The sequence below is a fragment of the Propithecus coquereli genome, unplaced genomic scaffold (assembly GCF_000956105.1).
Source record: "Propithecus coquereli isolate 6110/MARCELLA unplaced genomic scaffold, Pcoq_1.0 Scaffold101, whole genome shotgun sequence".
In the NCBI taxonomy this organism is placed as follows: Eukaryota; Metazoa; Chordata; class Mammalia; order Primates; family Indriidae; genus Propithecus; species Propithecus coquereli.
In genome coordinates this window covers 108,924-129,077 of record NW_012133970.1, presented here as the reverse complement: position 1 = coordinate 129,077, position 20,154 = coordinate 108,924, and the positions used below count along the sequence as shown (strand labels likewise).

The window sequence follows — 20,154 nt, the reverse complement described above, 5'->3', positions numbered from 1 at the left end:
AGGAGGATCACTTGAGCCCAGGAGTTCGAGACCAGCCTGAGCAACATAGCAAGAACTTGTCTCTACAAAAAAAAAAAAAAAAAATCTTAAAACAATTAACCAGATATGGTGGTGCACACCTGTAGTCTCAGCTATTCAGGAGGCTAAGGCAGGAAGATCACTTGAACCCAAGAATTTGAGGTTGCAGTGAGCTATGATGCCACCACTATGCTCTAGCCCAGGCAACAGAGTGAGATCTTGTCTCAACAAAAAATTAAAAATAATTTTAAAACAATTAACCAGATATGGTGGTGCACACCTGTAGTCTCAGCTACTCAGGAGGCTAAGGCAGGAAGATCACTTGAACCCAAGAATTTGAGGTTGCAGTGAGCTATGATGCCACCACTGTGCTCTAGCCCAGGCAACAGAGTGAGATCTTGTCTCAACAAAAAATTAAAAATAATTTTAAAAAATAAAGAATCATCTATTGAGCAAAATGGCTGACTAGAGGTGTCTGGAACTTGTCTTTCCCACACAAAAGGACCAAAACAACAAAGAAACAATTAAAACTTGGCTGGAGTGTCTGAAGGAGAGTGCTGGGATGCAGCAAGGGACTGATGAGATACCTGTGAAGCACAGAAGCCCAGGATAGCAGCATGGAGAGGGGAGCAAGCTACCCTGTATCTGCTGCCCGGTTTCCCCTATTGGGATTGGCTTGGAGCCAGGAGGGCCTTCCCCTTGCAGGGAAAAGGTAAGCAGAAGGTCTCTAGCATCCCCCATTGCCACCACAGACACCTGCAGTCCTTACTACAAGAGAATCCCACAGGCTTCATAAGCATTGAGCCCAGTTTGGGCAACTGCCTAGAATTCATGTTGCTATATTACTCCACAGTAGGAGCACCTGTTGTGCATTCCCCATCCTTTATGGCCCAAGCTGCTACAGCACAGCACCATCTTGAAACTGAAATGACTGCTGGGGCCAACAGCCATTGTGCCTCTCTAGCCTTGAGTTTTGTCATCATTTCACCAACCCCACACAGGTGACTGCAATGCCATGACCTTGGCTGCTTGGGGCCTGGCCTCAGGAATGGCCATGATTCTGGTTCTGCACAGTGGAGAAACCAACCCTGGGCCAGCCAAAACAAACAGGCTGACGGACCCAGCCCTGGTGAGCTCCCCAGCCAAAGAAACAGCCCAGTGGACCTGCTCCTGGCAAGCTAGTCCCCTAGGCCTGCATTTCCAGCCAGAGAAATAGTTCCAGCATCCTGCCCCTGGTGAGCCAGTCCCTGAGCCAGCTGACCTGCATGCATGTGTCCCTGGCTGGAAAAACAGCCCAGCAGCACATGCCTCAGGCCTGAGAACCAGCCTGTTGCACCTACCACTGGCAAAGCAGCACTACTGCAGCCACGAACTCTCACACCGAGGCCACTGAGGCACTCGCAAATGTCACTAATGTGGACTCCAGCCGAAGAAACTGCACAGGGACTACACTATTGTCCACTCAGAACCAAAGCCAATGTACTTACAGAAACCAACACCCTAGGACCCATCTCCAGGAAAAAGTCTTTCCCTATGAAAGCGACTCCATAAATTGGAAGAGTTGCCTGTTCCACCAGATGTGCAAAATATCAATGCAGGGACAACAAACATGAAAAAGCAAGGAAACGTGACACTCCTAAAGGAACATAATAATTCCCTAGTAACAGACCTCAAAGACAAGGAAATGTATGAAATGCCAGAAAAGAAATTCAAAATAATGATCTTAAGGAAGTTCAGCAAGATACAAAAGAGTATAGATAAACAATTCCATAAAATCAGGAAAACAATTCATGATCCGAATAAGAAATTAAACAAAGAGAGGTATCATTAAAAAAACATACAGAAATCTTGGAGCTCAAGAATTCAATGAAATAAAACAAAAAATACAATTATGAGACAACTATATGCCAACAAATTGGAAAACCTAGAGAAAATGGATAAACTCCTGGACACATACAACCTACCAAGATTGAACTAAGAAGAAACAGAAAACTTGAACAGACCAATAATAAATAATGATATTATATCAGTAATAAAGAGTCCCTCAATGAAGAAAACTCCAGGACCAGATGGCTTCACTGCTGAATTCTACCGAACTTTAAAAGAAAAACTAATACCAATTCTTCTCAAACTATTTCAATACATTGAAGGGAAGGAAATTCTTCCAAACTCATTCTACAAGACCAGCATTACCTTGATAACAAAATTAGATGAGCACACAACAAGAAAAGGAAACCACAGACCAAGATCCTTGATGAATGTATTAATAAATGCAAAAATCCTCAACAAAATGCCAGCAAATCAAATCCAACAGCACATCAAAAACATTATATACCATGGTCAAGTGGGATCAAATCGGTACCTTGTTTCTTTTTATTGTTGATTAGTATTCCACTGTATGGATGTAATGTAATTTGTTTATCCCTTCCTCTATTGAAGGTTATTTCCAGTTTTGGGAAGTTACGAATGAAGCTGCTAGAAACATCTGGGTACAGATTTTTTTGTGTGCATAAGTTTTCACATAGGTAGGATAGATTTTTAGGAGTGAGATTGTTGGCTCATAGGATGAGTATGTGTTTAAATTTATAAGAAACTGTCAAACTTTTTTCCTAAGTGGATATACCATCCTTCATTCCCACCAGCAATGGCTGTAGAAGCTTTAACAGCCTTGTAAAGAAACTACTTATAAAAGGACAACTCAGAAAAATTAAAGGTTTTTTGAAATCACAGACGAGGTCCTCGAAGGCACTAATTTCTCTTTAACGTCACAGCCTTAAAGAAAAGAAAGGCACATATGGACATACCTGAAGCTTGGTGATGATTTCCTGTTTTGTGAGCTCCACCAACTGGCTATCTTCTACTGCAAAGGCTGGGAAGGAAACCACTGAAAGTAGACTAGCATCAACCTCTTTGGATGTTGAAGCACGGGGCAGTAGTGAATTAAGGATAGACTAAGAGAAAGGAAGTTAAATGTGGCACATTAATAAATACTTTGGCAATGTAAAACTAACAGCTTTGGTTTCAAAAGATTTATGTGGAAGAGCATCATTCAGAAGAAAACCTAAACATTATTCAATAGTGAGCATTTGGAAAACTAGCTATTTCTGTAAGTCATCCTTTGTCTTAATCCTGCTCTCAGTGCTTCCCCATCCTGATTCTTAACCAGCTGCTCATGGATAAAGAATATTCTAAAGCTATTACCCTACCCACAGTCCTATTGCTCCACCAGCTACTATTTAAGAATAAAGTTAAGAGAAAATGTAGCTGCTAAGAAGCAGGATAGGGAAGGAAGGCTCAGATCCTGTATCTCTGAAATATATTTTGCCCCGGAAAATTTCGTGTTTTTAAAATTGGAAGGTGATTTTATGTTCAATAGGACACCATGGATACCTAATCAGGGTCTGAGGAAAAGGAGAAAATTCCTCATGCCAATGAGAAGAACCTAAATCTTTCAATACAGAGAGTAAGCCTAAACAAAACTGAAGACTTAAATAGCCTAATCTCCAAATATCTAACCCTAGAGCCAACCAGCAACAAGAGAATGTTTAAGAGCCACTATCAAAACCCCTCAAAATCTATTGTCTCTTATTCACTTTGTATATTTAGAAAAGAAAATACTCAGGAAGAGAGACCCTTAATATGACAGCAGTGGATAATTTAAAATACTATGGTGGGATCCCTTTATAACCTTGTGTGAGAGAATGGGACTTTGATCTATTTTATATCCTATGTTGTATCAGGCTTATCTCAATATAGGATGCTTGATAAAGACATGTTTTGACACATGGTAATAAATTAGATTATGTACTCTCATTCAGCTGTCCTTAATCGAAAGCTCATGCTAAGTCTGAGTCTCAGCAAGAATAAAATTTGCTATTTCCATTTTCCATAATCCCTTACCTGGCAGTGTTGCACTTCATCAGCCAGAACGTGGATAACTGATTGGGGCCCACCTTTCACACCAAATAGGTCCAGTTCATCTAATGCTTCTAGGGCTGCCTATGAAGAGCAAAGAATAAAAGGACAACTTCTGCATTAGAAAGATATGTATTTCTTCTTACTATACCCCAGTATTTTAGTAATGTACATGATGTCACTTTTGAATATGTTTGATAAAACAGAAAATACAGTAACATTCTCTATTCTCAGGGACCTCTGAGCTTTTCTTTGCCTTCCACATTGTCCTAGTGAAAGCAAAGATGGGGTGTTTAGCACTATCAAGTCAAGCATCACACTTTAAAAAACACGACAGATGAATTTACGGTAAATCATTCCCCTGGCAGAGGAATTCCAAATAAGATATCAGCACATAAGAAATGCTAGAAGTTGTGTGGCTATAAGATATTAATGCAACAACCATTAGGTATTGGCACATAGCTGAGTTTCCATAGAGAACTGAATGCCTTCGAAAAATGTTATATTTGACTTAAAGATGAAAGTTACTACTCACCAAGGCAAAGGAGGAGTTTCTATGTTTTTTTTTGAAATATCCAATACATTTTTATTGACTATAGTCACCCTGCTATGCAACAGATCTCAAAACTTACTCCTCCTATCTGAAATTTGTACCCTTTGATAAACAACTCCCCATTCTCTCCCTTCCTCTACCCACCAGCCTCTGGTAACCATCATTGTACTTTCTACTTCTATGAGTTTGACTTTTGCTAAATTATAAATTCCTTGAGGTCAGGGATGTGTCTTCACCAATTTCTGGCATACAGCATGGCACATAGTAGGCTCTCAATAAATGTTGTTAAACTAACAAAATAATTCTTTGTTTTCATTTGGAGTTATTTCATAAGCTTTAACTTCTTAAAGTAGAATCACTGGGCCAAAGGGTATGAATAATTTTTAAGACAAAATGCTAAATTGCTTTTCATGCAAGTTGTACCAATATAACTATCACTAGCAGTACCTTCCTTAATGCATGTATATTATCTCAAAATTTTTTCCTAATTTGATTAAAAAATGATGTATCTGTTGCATTTACTTGCATTAAATTGCTAACAAGGTTGAATATTATTTCAAATATTTATTAATTACCTACAGTTCCACAATTATGAAGCAGACCTGACCTAGTCTTGGGGGTAGAAGGCAGTTCTGGAAAGCTTCACTAAAGAAATGACACCTAAACTGAGACCTATAGGGCTGAAGTAGAAGTTGGTCAGGCACAAAATACTCATTAATTACTGTCTTAGTATTCTACCCCTTGTTTCCCCCAAACTCATGTCCTTGTCACATACAAATACATTCATTCCAACACCATAGCCCCAAAGTCTTAACTCATTCCAGCACCAAGAATAAAACTCGAAAGTCCAAAGCCTAATCTGTGAGCTTGAGAAATCAAAACAAGTTACCTACTTTCAAGAATCTCCGGCTCTGTCCCTGGGAAAGTTTCTGCCTGGGCCCTCAAGTTGTTGATAAATCCTTTGAAATCTAGGTGGAAGCTGTCATGCTTCCATACCTCTTGCATTCTGTGGGCCTGCAGAATTAACACTGCATGTATGCCTCCAAGGTTGGCTTGTACCTTTTGGAACGGTGGCACAAGCTACACCTGTGGCTGCTTGAGCCATGGCTAGGGCGGCTGCCTAACAGCTGCACTGGAGTGCAGGGAGCAAAGTCCCGGAGCAGTCCTGGGCAGCAAGCCCATGGAGAATACTTCAGGCTTGTCTCTTGAAACCATTCTGCCCTCCTAGGCCTCTGGGCCTGTGATGGGCGGGACAGCCTTGAAGATTTCTGAAATCTCTCTGGGGCCTTTCTTCCACTGTCTTGAGGAACAGCACCTGGCTCTTTTTTATCCATGCTAATCTCTTTAGCAAATGGTTGCTGCGCTACCCCCTTGGTTCCTCTCCAGAACACACTTTTATCACTCTTTATGTGGCCAAGCTGAGACTTTTTCAAATCTTTCTGGTCTTCTTTCCTTTTAATTATAAATTCTGCCTTTAAATTATTCCTTTGTTCCTGAATTTCAGCATAAACAGCTAAAAGTAACCACGCAGCTCCTTCTGTATTTTGCTTAGAAATTTCTTCTGCCAGACACCCTAGTTCATCACTCTCAAGTCTGGCCTTCCACAAAGCCCTTGGGCATAGACACAGTTCAGCCAAGTTCTTTGTCGATTTATAATAAGGATGACCATACTCTAGTTTCCAATACCTTGTTCCTCGGTTCTATCCGAAACCTCATTAGGATGGCCTTTACTGTCCGTATTTCTATCAGCATTCTGGTCATGACCAGTTAACCAATCTCTAAGGAGTTCCAAACTTTCCCTAGTGCTCTTGTGTTCTAAAGCCTCACCAGAATCTAAGTTTTTTCTAGCCCAATCCTCCACATTCTTCCAGCCTCTACCCATTACCCAGTTCCAAAGCCGCTTCTACATTTTCATGTGTTTGTTATCAGTAACACCCCACTTCTTGGTACCAATTTTCTGTTGTAGCCATTTTCTGTTGCTTATAACAGAATACCTGGAACTGGTAATTTATTAAAGAAAAGAAATTTATGTCTTATAGTTATGGAGGCTGAGAAGTCCAACAATGAGGGACTGTATCTAGTGAGGGCCTTCTTGCTGGTGGGGACTCTCTGCAGAGTCCTGAGGCAGTGTGGGGCACCACGTGGTGAGGGGGCTGAGCGTGTTAGCTCAGGTCTCTCTTCCTTTTCTCATAAAGCCACCAGTCCCATTCCCATGATAACTTATTAATCCATTAACATATTAATCCAATAATCCATGAATGTATTAATCAATTCACAGGGCAGAGCCCTCCTGACTCAGTCACCTCTTAAAGGCTTAAAGATCCAACCACATGGCCGGGCGCGGTGGCTCACGCCTGTAATCCTAGCACTCTGGGAGGCCGAGGCGGGCGGATCGCTCAAGGTCAGGAGTTCGAGACCAGCCTGAGCAAGAGCGAGACCCCCTCTCTACTAAAAAATAGAAAGAAATGATCTGGACAACTAAAAATATTATATATAGAAAAAATTAGCCGGGCATGGTGGCGCATGCCTGTAGTCCCAGCTACTCAGGAGGCTGAGGCAGAAGGATTGCTTGAGCCCAGGAGTTTGAGGTTGCTGTGAGCTAGGCTGATGCCACGGCACTCACTCTAGCCCGGGCAACAGAGTGAGACTCTGTCTCAAAAAAAAAAAAAAAAAAAAAAAAGGTCCAACCACATAATACTGCCACATTGGGGATTAAGTTTCAACATGAGTTTTGGAGGGGACAAACATTTAAACCATAGCAATTACAAAGGGAAAAATAGCAAATTTTTAGTGGAGACACCTGGTCTGCCACCTTAATGAAGTGATAAAAGATAACATCAACAGTAATGAGACAAATTCATATCATGTGCTTCCTGATGCACGTGGCTGAGGACACAGCATCATCTCTGTGGTAATCTTGCCAAAAGCACAACCTGAATTTAATCATGAGGAAATGTCACACAAATAAAAACTGAGGGACATTCTATGAAATAACTGGCCTGTACTCTTAAAAAATGCCATGGTCATGAAAGATAAGTAAAGACTGAAGCACTGTTGCAGATTGAAGGAGCCTAAAAGGACATTACAACTAAATGTAACATGTTCTCTTGGATTGGATCCTGGATCACTAGGATGTTTTTGGTCATAAATGACATTATTGGAACAATTAAAGAAATTTGAATGGGGTATGTTGATTAGGTGGTAGAATAATGTCAGTGTTCATTTCCTGATTTTGATGATTGCGCCATGGTTATGGAAGAGCTTTTCAGGAAATTCACACTGAAGTATTTAGGAGTAATGGGGCATGATGTCTGCAACGTACCTTCAACTGGTTCAGAAAAAATGATAGTGTGTGTGTATGTGTGTCAGAAAAATAATATGTGTGTGTGTGTGTTTGTGTGTAAACAGAGAGAAAGAGAAAGAAAGCAAATGTTAACAAGTGGGGAACTTGGATGAAGGGTATATGGGAACTCTGCATAATTCTTGCAACTTTTCTCTAAGTCTTAAATGATTACAAAATAAAAAGTTAAAAAAAATTTTAATGATTACAAATTTTTAAAGTCAAATATCCAAAAATATTGATAATATCCAGAGTTAGTGAGGGTTTGAGAAAAATGGCATATATGGTATATAATGGCATATATCCCTCATATATGGATAAGGAAAACATAAACTAGTGGAAATTTTTTTAAGGACAATTTTAAAAAGTGTATATTCCTTAGCCCAAGGGTTCCACTTTTAGGAATCTTTCCTACAAAAATATTTGTGCAACTTCACCAATATGTATGCACAAGGATCCTCATTAAAGCATTATTTGGGATAGTAAAAAAATGGAGACAACTCCATCAATAGAGCAATTATTAAATACTATACAGCAACTGAAAAGAATGAAATAGATTTATCTGCATAAAATGACATGGAGGAATATTTGGTTATGTTCTTTAGTGAAATATGAGATTGTTAAATGACAAAAATCTTGTTATACAGAAGTAGGTATAGTAGGATCTCATTTAAAAAAATAAACCTCATATCTATACCACTTTGGCAATTTAAAAATACATTAAAAAGAAAAAGTTTACCCAGGGGATAAATATTTTATAGGTACAAAGTTCCTCATATATTTATTAATTCAATTGCATAAATTATATAATTCAAATTTTCTATGATCTTATTTTTGGTTTACTGCATGTATCACAGCCTGGCAATGTTTTTTGTGAAATTATTCCCTTATAATTATTTCATTTTACCTTGTATTTCTAATATATTTTGTTCTTTATTAATTAAAACTACATTCTAGACCAGACCTTCTCATTATAGGCTGATACAGTTCAGATATTTGTCCCCTCCAAATCTCATGTTGAAATTTGATCCCCAATATTGGGGGTGGGGCCTAGTGGGAGGTGTTTGGGTCATGGAAGTGGACCCTCATGAATGGCTTGGTGCCGTCCTCCCAGTAGTGAGTGAGTTTCCTTGAGAACTGATTATTAAAAAGAGCCTGACACCTCCCTTCCTTCTCTCTCTTGCTTCTTCCCTTTCTTGTCATGTGATACACCAGCTCCCTTCGCCTCCTGCCATGAGTAGAAGCGGTATGAGCCCCTCACCAGAAGCAGATGCTAATGCCATGCTTAACAGTCCTCAGAACTGTGAGCCAAATAAACCTTTTTCTTTATAAATACCCAGCCTTAGGTATAGCGACACAAAAACGAACTAAGAGATAGACTGTGCCTTTTAAAATTCTATCGTGACCCTTTCTGTCCCCTTTGTTCCATGTAATACTCTTTGTTTTGAATTCTACTTCATCTGACGTTCACATAGTCATCTCCACACTTTTTCGTTTATGTTTGTCAGACTTTACTTTGACCATCCTTCTGTTTCTAATCTTTCTGTATCATTTTATTATATTAGAGCTCTTATAGGCAGTACATATTAGATTTACTTTTTTCTTTTATAAATCAATCTGTGTCTTTGCCTTTTAGTAGGAGAGAATAAATCATGTATATTTATCATAATGGACATGTTTGATCCTATTTCTGCTATCCTATTTTATGCCTTATTGCTGTTTCCAAATAAGATAAGAGCAGGTAGGATCAAAAGATGGAGCTTATTGGAAAGGTAATGATGATCATGATGATGATGGTGGTAGGAGGGCAGATGGAGAAGCATAAAGGGGATGGAGGACTGAGACATGGTTCCCTGATATCAAGCTTGGTCAACTGGTATATGCAAGGAGTAAGAGTCTCCTTTTGTTTTTGCAATGATAGAGATGATGAGTTTAGTTTAAGATATGTTCTTTGAAGTCTTTGTGGGATATAGTTTAAGCAGAGACATGCCATAAAGGTAGTTAGATAGCAGATTTGGAGCTTGCAGAAGTTTTCATCTATATATCCATGGTTCTATGGGAGAATCTGAATTTTGCCTGTGGTTTAAAAGAATAATTTCGTAATGATCCACATTCACATTAAGTTTTTATCTATGGCAAAAGTGCACCAGACTTCCTTATCCCATACTTGGTACAAATGAGAAAGGAAAATTACCTTTGCCATTCCAACTGAACTGGCATTCAATTCTGAGATCCCTTGGTTGGTCTTGTCTCCACGTTCCCAGATCCCGAAGTCCTGGTGTAAAATAACCAGTATACCATTAGCAAGTCGTAACTATAACACTAAACACTCGCTAGATGTACAATCCTTGAATAAAAGACACCACTAGTACCTAATTTGCCATACATAGATACACCTACAATGCTTATTAAGGAGATATCATTGAGCTGGATGGCCCCTGCAGCTGCTTTCCCAAAAGCTTTAAATTCTTATTGGGGCCTCCAAGAAGTTGGAAGACTCCTCAACAGTTAACCAGGAGGGCTAAGAACTATAACTCTGTCCATTTAGAGAGGTGCTTCTCAAAATTTTTCATCAGAGCAAATACCCAGGGGATCTAGTAGATGGAGCCTAAACAGGAGCCCAGTGTTTCATCTTAAACATCCATTCTAATTTTACTCTTTATCGACACTGTCAATGTACCATGCACTAACCTATGCATTTTACATTATTATCTTCCTTAATGCTTACATTTTATAGATGATGAAACTGAGGTGCAAAGAGAGGTTAAGTAACTCACTCAAGGTCACATAGCTAACAAGTGACAGAGCCAGGATTAGACTCCAAATAATCTTACCCCAAAGCCTACTCTCTTAGCCATAGCTCTATACATCCCCCCAATAATGTAAAGATAACTTTTATTTTTTAAAACTTTTTATTTTGAAATAACTTTAGACTTACAGAAAAGCTGCGAATAGTACAAGGAGTTCCCATACACCTTTCACTCAGCTTCCCCTAATGTTAACATGTAACATAACCATAGTACAATTGTCAAAGCCAAGAAATTAACATAAGTACAATTCTATTAACCAAATCCGGGCTTTATTTGGATTTCACCAGTTTTTCCACTAATGGCCTTTTTGCATTCCAGGATCCAATCCAGAATTTCATGCTGCATTTGTCATGTCTCCAAAGTCTCTTCCACTCAATGATAGTTACTCAAGTCTTGTCTTTCATGACCTTGGTACTTTTCACAAAATACTAGTATTTTGTAGATTTCCCTCAATCTGGGTTTATTTGATGTTTTCTTGTGATTAGATTGAAGTTATGCATTTTTGGCAAGAATACATATTACAGGCATTATACTGTGTCCTCAGTGTATCATAGCAGGGGTATATGATGCTGATATGTCTTATTACTGGTGATGTTAACCTCCATCACTTGGTTCATATGTCTGCCAGGTTTCTCCATTCTACTGTTAGTATTTTTCCCTTTGTAATTAATAAATGTCTTGAGAGAGATACTTTAAGACTGTGCAAATATCTTGTTTCTCCTCAAACATTCATCCACTAATGCATCCATTGGTGGATCTTGCCTGCAACAATTATTACAGTGGTGTTTTAATGGTGATTTTTCTAGCTTCTTCATTACTTCTATAGTCATTAATTATAATTCTTCTCTAAGGAAGAGCTGTCCTTTCTTCCCCAATTATTTATTTATTCAGTTATTTATATCACTATGAACTTATAGATATTTAGGTTTTTCTCTGGCTTATAATAAAATACTATCACTATTTTGTTGCTCGAATTGTTCCAGCTTTACCTAGCAGGTATTCTTTCGGGTTGGTTCCTCTGCCCTTTTGACAGGCCCCATTCCTTTTTGAGCATTTCTTCACTTTTTGGCACTATAAGATGCTCTAATCTCATCTTGTATTTTCCCTGCTCCAGCCCTGGAATCAACCATATCCATAAGAATCCTTGGTTTATTTTATTAGAAAATAATGGAATTTGAGGCCTGGGCACTGGGTATGCTCATTGTCACTGGAGTGTCATTCCTTCTAGGCCCTCTAATTGAATGGAACTTGGAAACAGACATATGTACACCCACAAACATCTTTATTTATTTCTGTGTCTACTTCTAATAACTTTGGATGTCAAATCTCTGACTTAAAGTGAAGTTTCAGGAAGGTGAGCCATGTTGAACCCATGGTTCGCCTCACCTGCCCCAAATCCAGTTCCATCCTAGTTTGTGCAGCAAAGATTAGAGTATAAGAAGGCACAAATATCATTAATTCTCCTGCTACAACTATTGGATACGATGGAGAGTCCAAAGAAGCCTAACTTCTACACTGGACCACAGCTGACCTGTGGTATCAGAAGGCAATGCAATCAGGCAACAAATAATGTCTGTTTGCATCAAAAATGTCTGTGTTAGACTTGTGCTTCTGACAGAATATGGAGTAACAGGTTCCAGATTTACCCTCCCATCTGAAACAACTAAAGAACTATTTATGACATAATGGTTTTCAACACAATGAACATGAAAGTCATGCAGTGAAGTGCAGTGATACATGAGAGGAGGAATCAAATGGGACGAGCTCTATGATTGCCCAGCTTACTGTTTTAAGAGTTTCCAGGCCACGGTGCAGGGAGGGGAAACCCAAGCAGAGCCTGGCAGACTCCTCAAGTTGAGGAAATGGAGCTGAGAGTACAGAGACACCAAGGTACCTATAATTTGCAGGACAGATTAATGGAGAAGAGAGAGCTACACAGAGAACCCCAGAAATCTGCAGAGGGTCATCATCAAGTATTCAGCAGAATAATGATCAGTGCATGTATGTGAAGAAACTACTTGAGGCTGGGGAAAGAAGTACCCAAAAGAATTAGAGGGAAAAATACCTAGTGCTCACACAGGACCAGAAATAGCTCCTGTTCCAACCAGCCAGGCTAGAAAACCTCATAATTCAGGGGACACTGGGTGCAGTATTCAGAAGAGTCTTGTCTAAGTAGTGGGAGTAATTAGCCCTAGACTAGACTTGACTCTGGACCCAGATAATGTATCTTAAAAGCAATAAAGGATCAAACTGGTTCCAACTAGCTTAATTGGATACCTGAACAAAACTCGAGCGTATTGATAGGAATACAAAAATATCCAGGATGCAATAAGGTAAGATTCATGATATCTAGCATCCAATAAAAAATTACTAGGCATGCAAAGGAGCAGGAAAACACAACCAATAATGAGACAAATCGATCAATTGGCTTCTTTCACTAAGCATAATGTCTTTGAGATTCATCCATGTTGATATATGGATCAATAGTTCATTCCTATTGATGAGCAGTATTTCATTTTATGGATATACTGCAATTTGTTTATCCATTTACTTGTTGATGGGTATTTGAGTTATTTCTAATTTTGGAAATTATGAATAAAGCTTCAATGAACAACAAAAAACTATGTTAGCCTGATGAAGAAAAAATTGCATTCTTATACAGTAACTAACTTAAAAATTTTTACAGAGAATATGTTAAATATATTATGATTTAATATAAACCTACCTCATGTGGTAGTTGTAAAGAAAAACAACCATTTTTGTATAGTAAGTGCTGAATCAATGCCTACAGATAATATTAAACACATGACTAAATTTTATTTCTATGTAGCTAACTGACCCACAATACTCCCTAGCCATCCTACTTACGTATAAGACCTTAAACCATTAAAATAAGATGACAATTTAGCCCCAGATTGTCAAATACATACCATGAGATATCACAGAGTTTGAAAGGAAAGCATAGCATCTTGACCCTCTTGTCTCTGTAACCCCCTTGGGGAAAACGCAAACAGAGGATGACAGATCTTAGTAAAGGAAGAGGCTGAAGACAATTTCTGCCAGAAGCCTTTTAGGTTGGTTCCCTATGAGGGGCAGCTTTAAGAAAGGACCGGCTTACCCAGTATTTGTTTTAAAAATCGTATGTTTAAAATCCATTCCAAAATGAGTACTTACAGCAGTTTTATATGCCGCTTCAATATAAAACACAAGGTTCTGTATAAAATTGACCTCGTCTAGGCTGTGGATGATATGGAGTCCTAAGGAAAAAGGGAATAAAGATATAGAACTGGTCAATTATCACTATAAGCTTTATAGGTAGCAGTAGTGACTAAAGACCTCACTATTACCAAGTAATCCTATTCCTCCTTAGGAACAATGGAAGGTACTTTGATTCCTTAACTATAAAAACAAGACCACAAATCAGTCCTAGGCTAGTCTCCAACTAAGTGAGATATGAGCATATTTTAAAATGGAAGAATTTCAACTGTTATTTGTAGGTTTTAATAGATAGTCTCAGACTCCTGGTTCTATAGTAACTAATTTATAATGTGTTTAAATGTACAAACCTAGGCACATGGAAAAAAAGAAAAATATTTCAAAGAAGAGTTGGAAGAAATCTAATTACTAAGCAAGTAAAAAGTACATAAAATTATGATTTTAAGGAGGACTTAAAACTACATTTTTTTTAGTAAAAATGATAATTATTCTAAATGTAAGCTATACAAAGATAGTTATAGCTTACACATGGAGTGTTTTGCATGAATTATCCGTTTAATTTTTACAACAATAACCCTAAAAGGTAAGCAGCTCTATTTTCTTCATGAGGCTTAGAGAGGAAAGTATTTACCTAAAGGCATTTAACTAACAAATAGTGGAACCAGGACTCAATTGACTATTAACTTATGTTTCACTTCAGAGACTGAGCTCCTAACCAAGATGCTATACTGCCTCCTAGTATGTACAATATAATCCATTTTTGTTTAAAAATCCCCCCGTCACACACACACATACACACACACAGGCATGCGCACGTGCACACAGAACTAGAAAAATATATACCAGGAGGATGTTAGTAGTAATCTTTGGTGGTAAGGTTTAAGGTAGCTTTATTTTCTTCTTTTTTGGACATCTTGGCAATTTTACAGTATTCTACAAGGAACAGGTGCTACTTTTGTAATTTAAAAAGTTATAGAAAAAAGCAGAAAACTTCAGGATACATTTCACAAAATTTTACACAAAATTATTAAATCCTGAGCACTAAAACTTTTCATACATGTAAAATTTACTAAGCAATTAACTTTTAAAACACCTCTTTTGAAACAACAGTTATTACTGTGTACATTATCTAAAGACTTTGTTTAAACTACTTGATTCAATCAAACTAAGAAATCATTTTAGAACTGAAAAATCACAAAGTTTGCTTTTCTTTTCCAGTCTATAAACAAGGAGGAGGAAAAAGTGAAGATCAAGTTAACTATACAGACTAAACTTTTAAGCTTCTCATTTTTCCTGGAGGAAGCTATTCTATTTAAACAAAAAATGTTATAACCACATTTGGCACAAAAACAGGTATGTTGGTTTAATGGAAATGATTACATATGCCAGCTACATAGCTGTATCATAGCCAGAAAAGGCCAAGAATTTCCAGTTTGCTGAGCAGTGGGCATATCCACAGCAATTAGATCTAGGGGGGAAAAGCTTCTTTAAAAGGGCTTGGGAACAGAAAAAGTCCTCTGACATTCTTAGAAGCATGATATAAAGTGGTTGTCAAATGTTTCTTAATGTCAGCTTTCCAATGAACTCCACTGTAAATGTCCTGGATAACACTCATTCTGGTTCATAAACAATTCTGAAAACAAACATGCCCTTTGTAAGTCAGCACTTGGTAATACTCTTCCATGAAAAAATTCAAACTGTATCAAAGGGTGTACAGTGAGTCTTCCTCCTACCCAGAACCACAACACCTCCACCCCTGCCAAATCTAGACATACACAAATATTACACAAAGGTTAGTACTCTATAATGCACCTTGCATTTTTCATACATAACTTGGAGATAATTTCAACTATATCTGCATCATTTTTTTAATGGCTACACAGCATTCCACTGAATAGCTACTCATGTAACCAGTTCCCTATTGAAAGATGCTTAGGTTGTATCTAATCTTTCATCACAATCAATGTTTCAATGAATATCTGTGTATATATATCATTGTATACATGTGCCAGTATAGCAGGGAAAATTCTTAGAATTGCTGAGTAGAAAGACTTATGCATATCATTTTCCAATATTTTATTATGAACATTTTCAAACAGAAAAAATGAAAGAATTTTACAGAGGATACCTGTATACCCACCATCTGGACTCTGCCATTAACATTTTACCATATTTTTTTCATCACCTATCTAACCATCTTATTTTTTGATGCATTTCAGAGTAAGTTGCAGATATCAGTATACTTCTCTCTGAATATTTCATGTATATTAAATTTTTGTAATCATCACCAAGTTATTCTGCAAAGAAGTTCTTTTCCTATGAACTTGTGTTGTGTCCTTCACAGATTTCTACTGAATTGCTGATCTTTCTGTTTTATATATACACATACATATACACACATATATATTTATACATAGATACACACACACATAACCCCACACATACATACACATACATATAAATTGCTCAGCACTAAACTTTTTCTGCTGACATTTTAATAAATAAATATTAAGGAAATTAATAAATATTAAGGAAATTAGCCTTTTGCCTGTCATATATGTTGCAAGTGTTTCTCCTAATTTGATAGAATTTTGACTTTGTTTATAGTGTAGTTTTCTTCTCAGAAACATTTATAAAATAGTTTTATCCCACAAATGTTTCTGGTATTTTTATAAGTTCTTTTTTTGCATCTAAATCTTTGATCTAAATCTTTGATCTATTGATCTATTGACAGATATTTAAAATCATGGAACTCACATAGTTGTGAGTTTCCTAAATTTCTTTCTGTTCCTGATTTCTAATTTTATTTCATTTTGGTCATAGTATATACTTTCTGTGATTCTGAAATCTTTCAAATTTATTGAGGCTTATTTTATGGCCTACCATATAGTCTATCCTGGAGACTGTTCCGTGAGAAGAATATGTATTCTGCTGTTATTGGATGGGAGTATTCCATAGATGTGTGTTAGGTCTAGTCAATTTAAGTTTTCTCTTTCCTTGTTGATTTTATGCCCCATTATTGAAAGTGGGGTATTGCAGTCTCCAATTGTTGTTAAATTTATATAATTTTATATCTTTTAAAGAAGCTGAGGAGAAATTATATAATTATAGTTTGTTATATTAACCTTCTAATTTATCATTTCTAGTTTTTTTTATATGTTCCTACAGATTTGAATTACCATCTGGTATCATTCCTTTACTTCAATATAGCTTTGCTTCTACTCACTTTCTTTGTTATATAATTGTCAAATATATTACATTTTTATTTGTTATAGGCCCAACAATACAACTATAAACACATTTTTTTTGTACAGCTGCTTTTTTAGATCAATGGAAAAAAAAAGAAGAAATAGGTAATTATATTGTATTAATAATCACTTTTACCTGGGGTCTGCTTTTTCACATGGATTTGAATTACTGTCTGGGTTCACCTGCTTCCAGTCTGAAGAACTTTTAGTATTTCTTCTAAGGTAGGTTGGTATACTAGCAAAAAAGTCTCTCAATTTTTGTTTATCTAGAAATGTCTTTATTTCACTCCATTTCTGAAAGATAGTTTCCCTGGATACTATCTTCTTGGTTGACAGTTCTTTTCTCCAGCCCTTTGAATACATTATCCAGTTGGCTCAGAAGCCTCTATTGTTTCCTGATGAGAAGTCAGCTGATAATCTTATTGAGGTTCCCTTGTGCATGACAAGTCATTTTTCTCGTATTACTTTCAAGATTTTCTCTTTGTTTTGGCTTTCAACATTTTTACTGTAATGTTTCTTCATGTGGATCTCTGTGATTATCCTCCCTGGGAGATTATTGAGATTTTGGGGTGTATAAATTAACGTTTCTCATCAAATTTGGGATCTTTTCAGTCATTATTTCTTACAGTATATTTTCTGCTTCTTGCCTTCGTTCTGGTGCTCTCATTACATGTGTGGTGGTGTGCTAAATGGTGTTCTACATTTCTCCAAGGTTCTGTTCATTTTTCTTTATTATTTTTTCTCTATGTCCTTGAGATTGAATATTCTCTATTGATTTACCTTCACGTATTCTGATTCTTTCTTCTGCCAACTCACATCTACTATAAGCCTCTCTAGTGTTTTTTTTTTTCATTTTGGTTACTATGCTTTCAGCTCTAGAATTTCCATTTGATTTTTTAATCTTTTTATTGATATTATCTATCCGATGAAGCACATTCATCATATCTTCCTTTATTTCTTTAAGCATGGTTTCCTTTAGATTTTTGGACATTTTATAGTAACTATTTTGAAGTCTTTGTCTCCTAAGTCGAATATATGGGCCCTTTCAAAGGCAGTTTCTGTTACCTGCTTTTTTTCTTGTGTATGGATCATACCTTCCTGTTTCTTTACATGCCTCACAAATTTCTGTTGAAAACTGGATATTTTAGACAGTATGTTGTAATAACTCTAGATATTGATACTCTCCTCTCCTGGGCTTGTTTCTGTTTATTTATTTAGTGACTTGGCTGGACTATTTCAGTGAAGTCTATTTTCCCCTCAGTATGCAGCCTCTGATGTTCCTCAGAGAGTGTAGCCTTGGGCAGGTACACTGTCACCCTGGGAAGATAGTGTTTTAGCAGAGGCCTCATCAACTACCTCTTGCCTGATCTGTTAAGTGTCTACCTCTGTTGGCATCATACTCAGATGCTTGCTGCACGAATTTCCATCTGGTTGCTCTACTATTTTATGTAATGCCCTGAGACATAAACTGCTCCATAGGCTCATCCAATTAAATTCAGTCCCCTTTTCATGTGGTCTTTGTGGCAAGTCTTTGAGACTTGTTCCAACACTAGGAAGGTTCTTTTCAGCTATCTCTTTGCTTGATTCTCACTATTAAAACTAGCTAGTCTATGGCTTAGCTTCTTGCTCTTATTAAGCTACTAGCCTCCTCTTAATTGCTTAGAACCAAAATCTCCATTGTATTTTGAGAATACCCTTAGTCTTGAACTTTCCCATACTCTGTTTCAAATGGTCAATTTTCTTGGGAAGAGCTATGGACCTTTGTATTCTTATAGCCTGTCCCGCCCCAGCAAAATTTCTGTGCCAGCACTCCAGAGCTGATGTTGAGAATAGTGGCCTACTTCTTTTTGTGTGACAACCCTGCCTTACAAACTGAGTGCTGGGCAGAGGTGGTAGCCTCTGATCTTCTTAGCTTGCCCCTCCCAGTGTGGAACCTCCACCCTACAGGAGAGGTGGGTCAAGGACAATTGGGGCTTAGCATTCTAACCCTTCCCTGCCTGGGGTAAAGCTTCGACTCCACAAATGGGGCCGGGAATGAGGAAGAAGGGAGCTCCAGGACTGTCAGCTGTGCTTGCCTGGACTAAAGCTTCTGCAGTATGGAGCTGGGTGAATGAGAAATGATGGCAACCTACCTCTCTTGGGGAGATACAGTATCCCTAAACTGGAAGCTGGGGAGTGGGGAGAGTTGTGCTCTTGACTGTACCCACCTTGAACAGTGCTTCTGTCACTCTGAGTTGGGGTGGAAGAGGGAGCAGGTTGAGACTCACATGCCACAATCCTTTACTGTTCTTACCAAGATTTAGAAGATTTCTGGAATAAATGTTTCTCTACTTGATGTATGTCCTTCAGACAATTTCTAATAACTTTAAATGGTTGGTTTTTTAAAAATAATTTTCAGCATTTACGGTTGTTTTGCTGGGGGAGGGTCTGCAGAGCTCCTCATGCCACCATTCTATAAATTAGAGTCAGCTTCTGTTTAGGCCTTTTAACCAAGGTTGAGATTTTTAAGAATTCAAAACCATGTGGAGGATTGCTAAATATTCTATGAAGATCTTTTATAGTCTATCTACCAATTAGATCTTACATCTGCCCTTTTTATTTTCAAGGCAACTGCCTTACATAAGTTCTGCATCATTTCTTGCCTGAAGTATTTCACTAACTTCCTAAGTAGTCTGTCATCTTAATTTTCTCTTCCATGCAATCTATTCTCCTACTAAAGGAGTGAATGATCTGAAAATTCCTTGATTAACTACCTTGAATGGCTACTGATTATAGACTAAACTCCAAACTATTTAGCGTGGTACACAGGCCCTCAAAGAGCTAGCCCCAACTTGCTAGCTTCATATTTTGCCATTTTTTCCAGATGAATCTTATACTCTAACCATAGAAGATACCCAGCCTTACCTTGATAGCCAGTACCTTTCAAACTTCTGTGCTACACTCATGCTATTCCCTTCCTTTTTCTGACTTGTGAATTTCTACTTATTCCTACTTATTCCTCAAAGGCCTGATTTTCTACCTTATCTCAAGCAGCTATCAAAGTCAGCTGATTGA

The 20,154-nt window shown here is 37.6% G+C and overlaps 1 protein-coding gene across 1 annotated transcript in view; it reads right to left on the bottom strand.

The window, feature by feature from the left end:
* Positions 1-20,154, bottom strand: part of PHKA1 (phosphorylase kinase, alpha 1 (muscle)) — a 190,881-nt gene that overhangs the window by 118,818 nt on the left and 51,909 nt on the right. Inside the window, exons 4-7 of the mRNA XM_012642857.1 lie at positions 13,811-13,893; positions 10,021-10,101; positions 3,919-4,017; positions 2,823-2,969 (exon numbers count right to left, since the gene is read on the bottom strand). Of these exons, the coding sequence (XP_012498311.1) occupies positions 2,823-2,969; positions 3,919-4,017; positions 10,021-10,101; positions 13,811-13,893 (410 nt within the window). The remainder of the gene's footprint in view (positions 1-2,822; positions 2,970-3,918; positions 4,018-10,020; positions 10,102-13,810; positions 13,894-20,154) is intronic.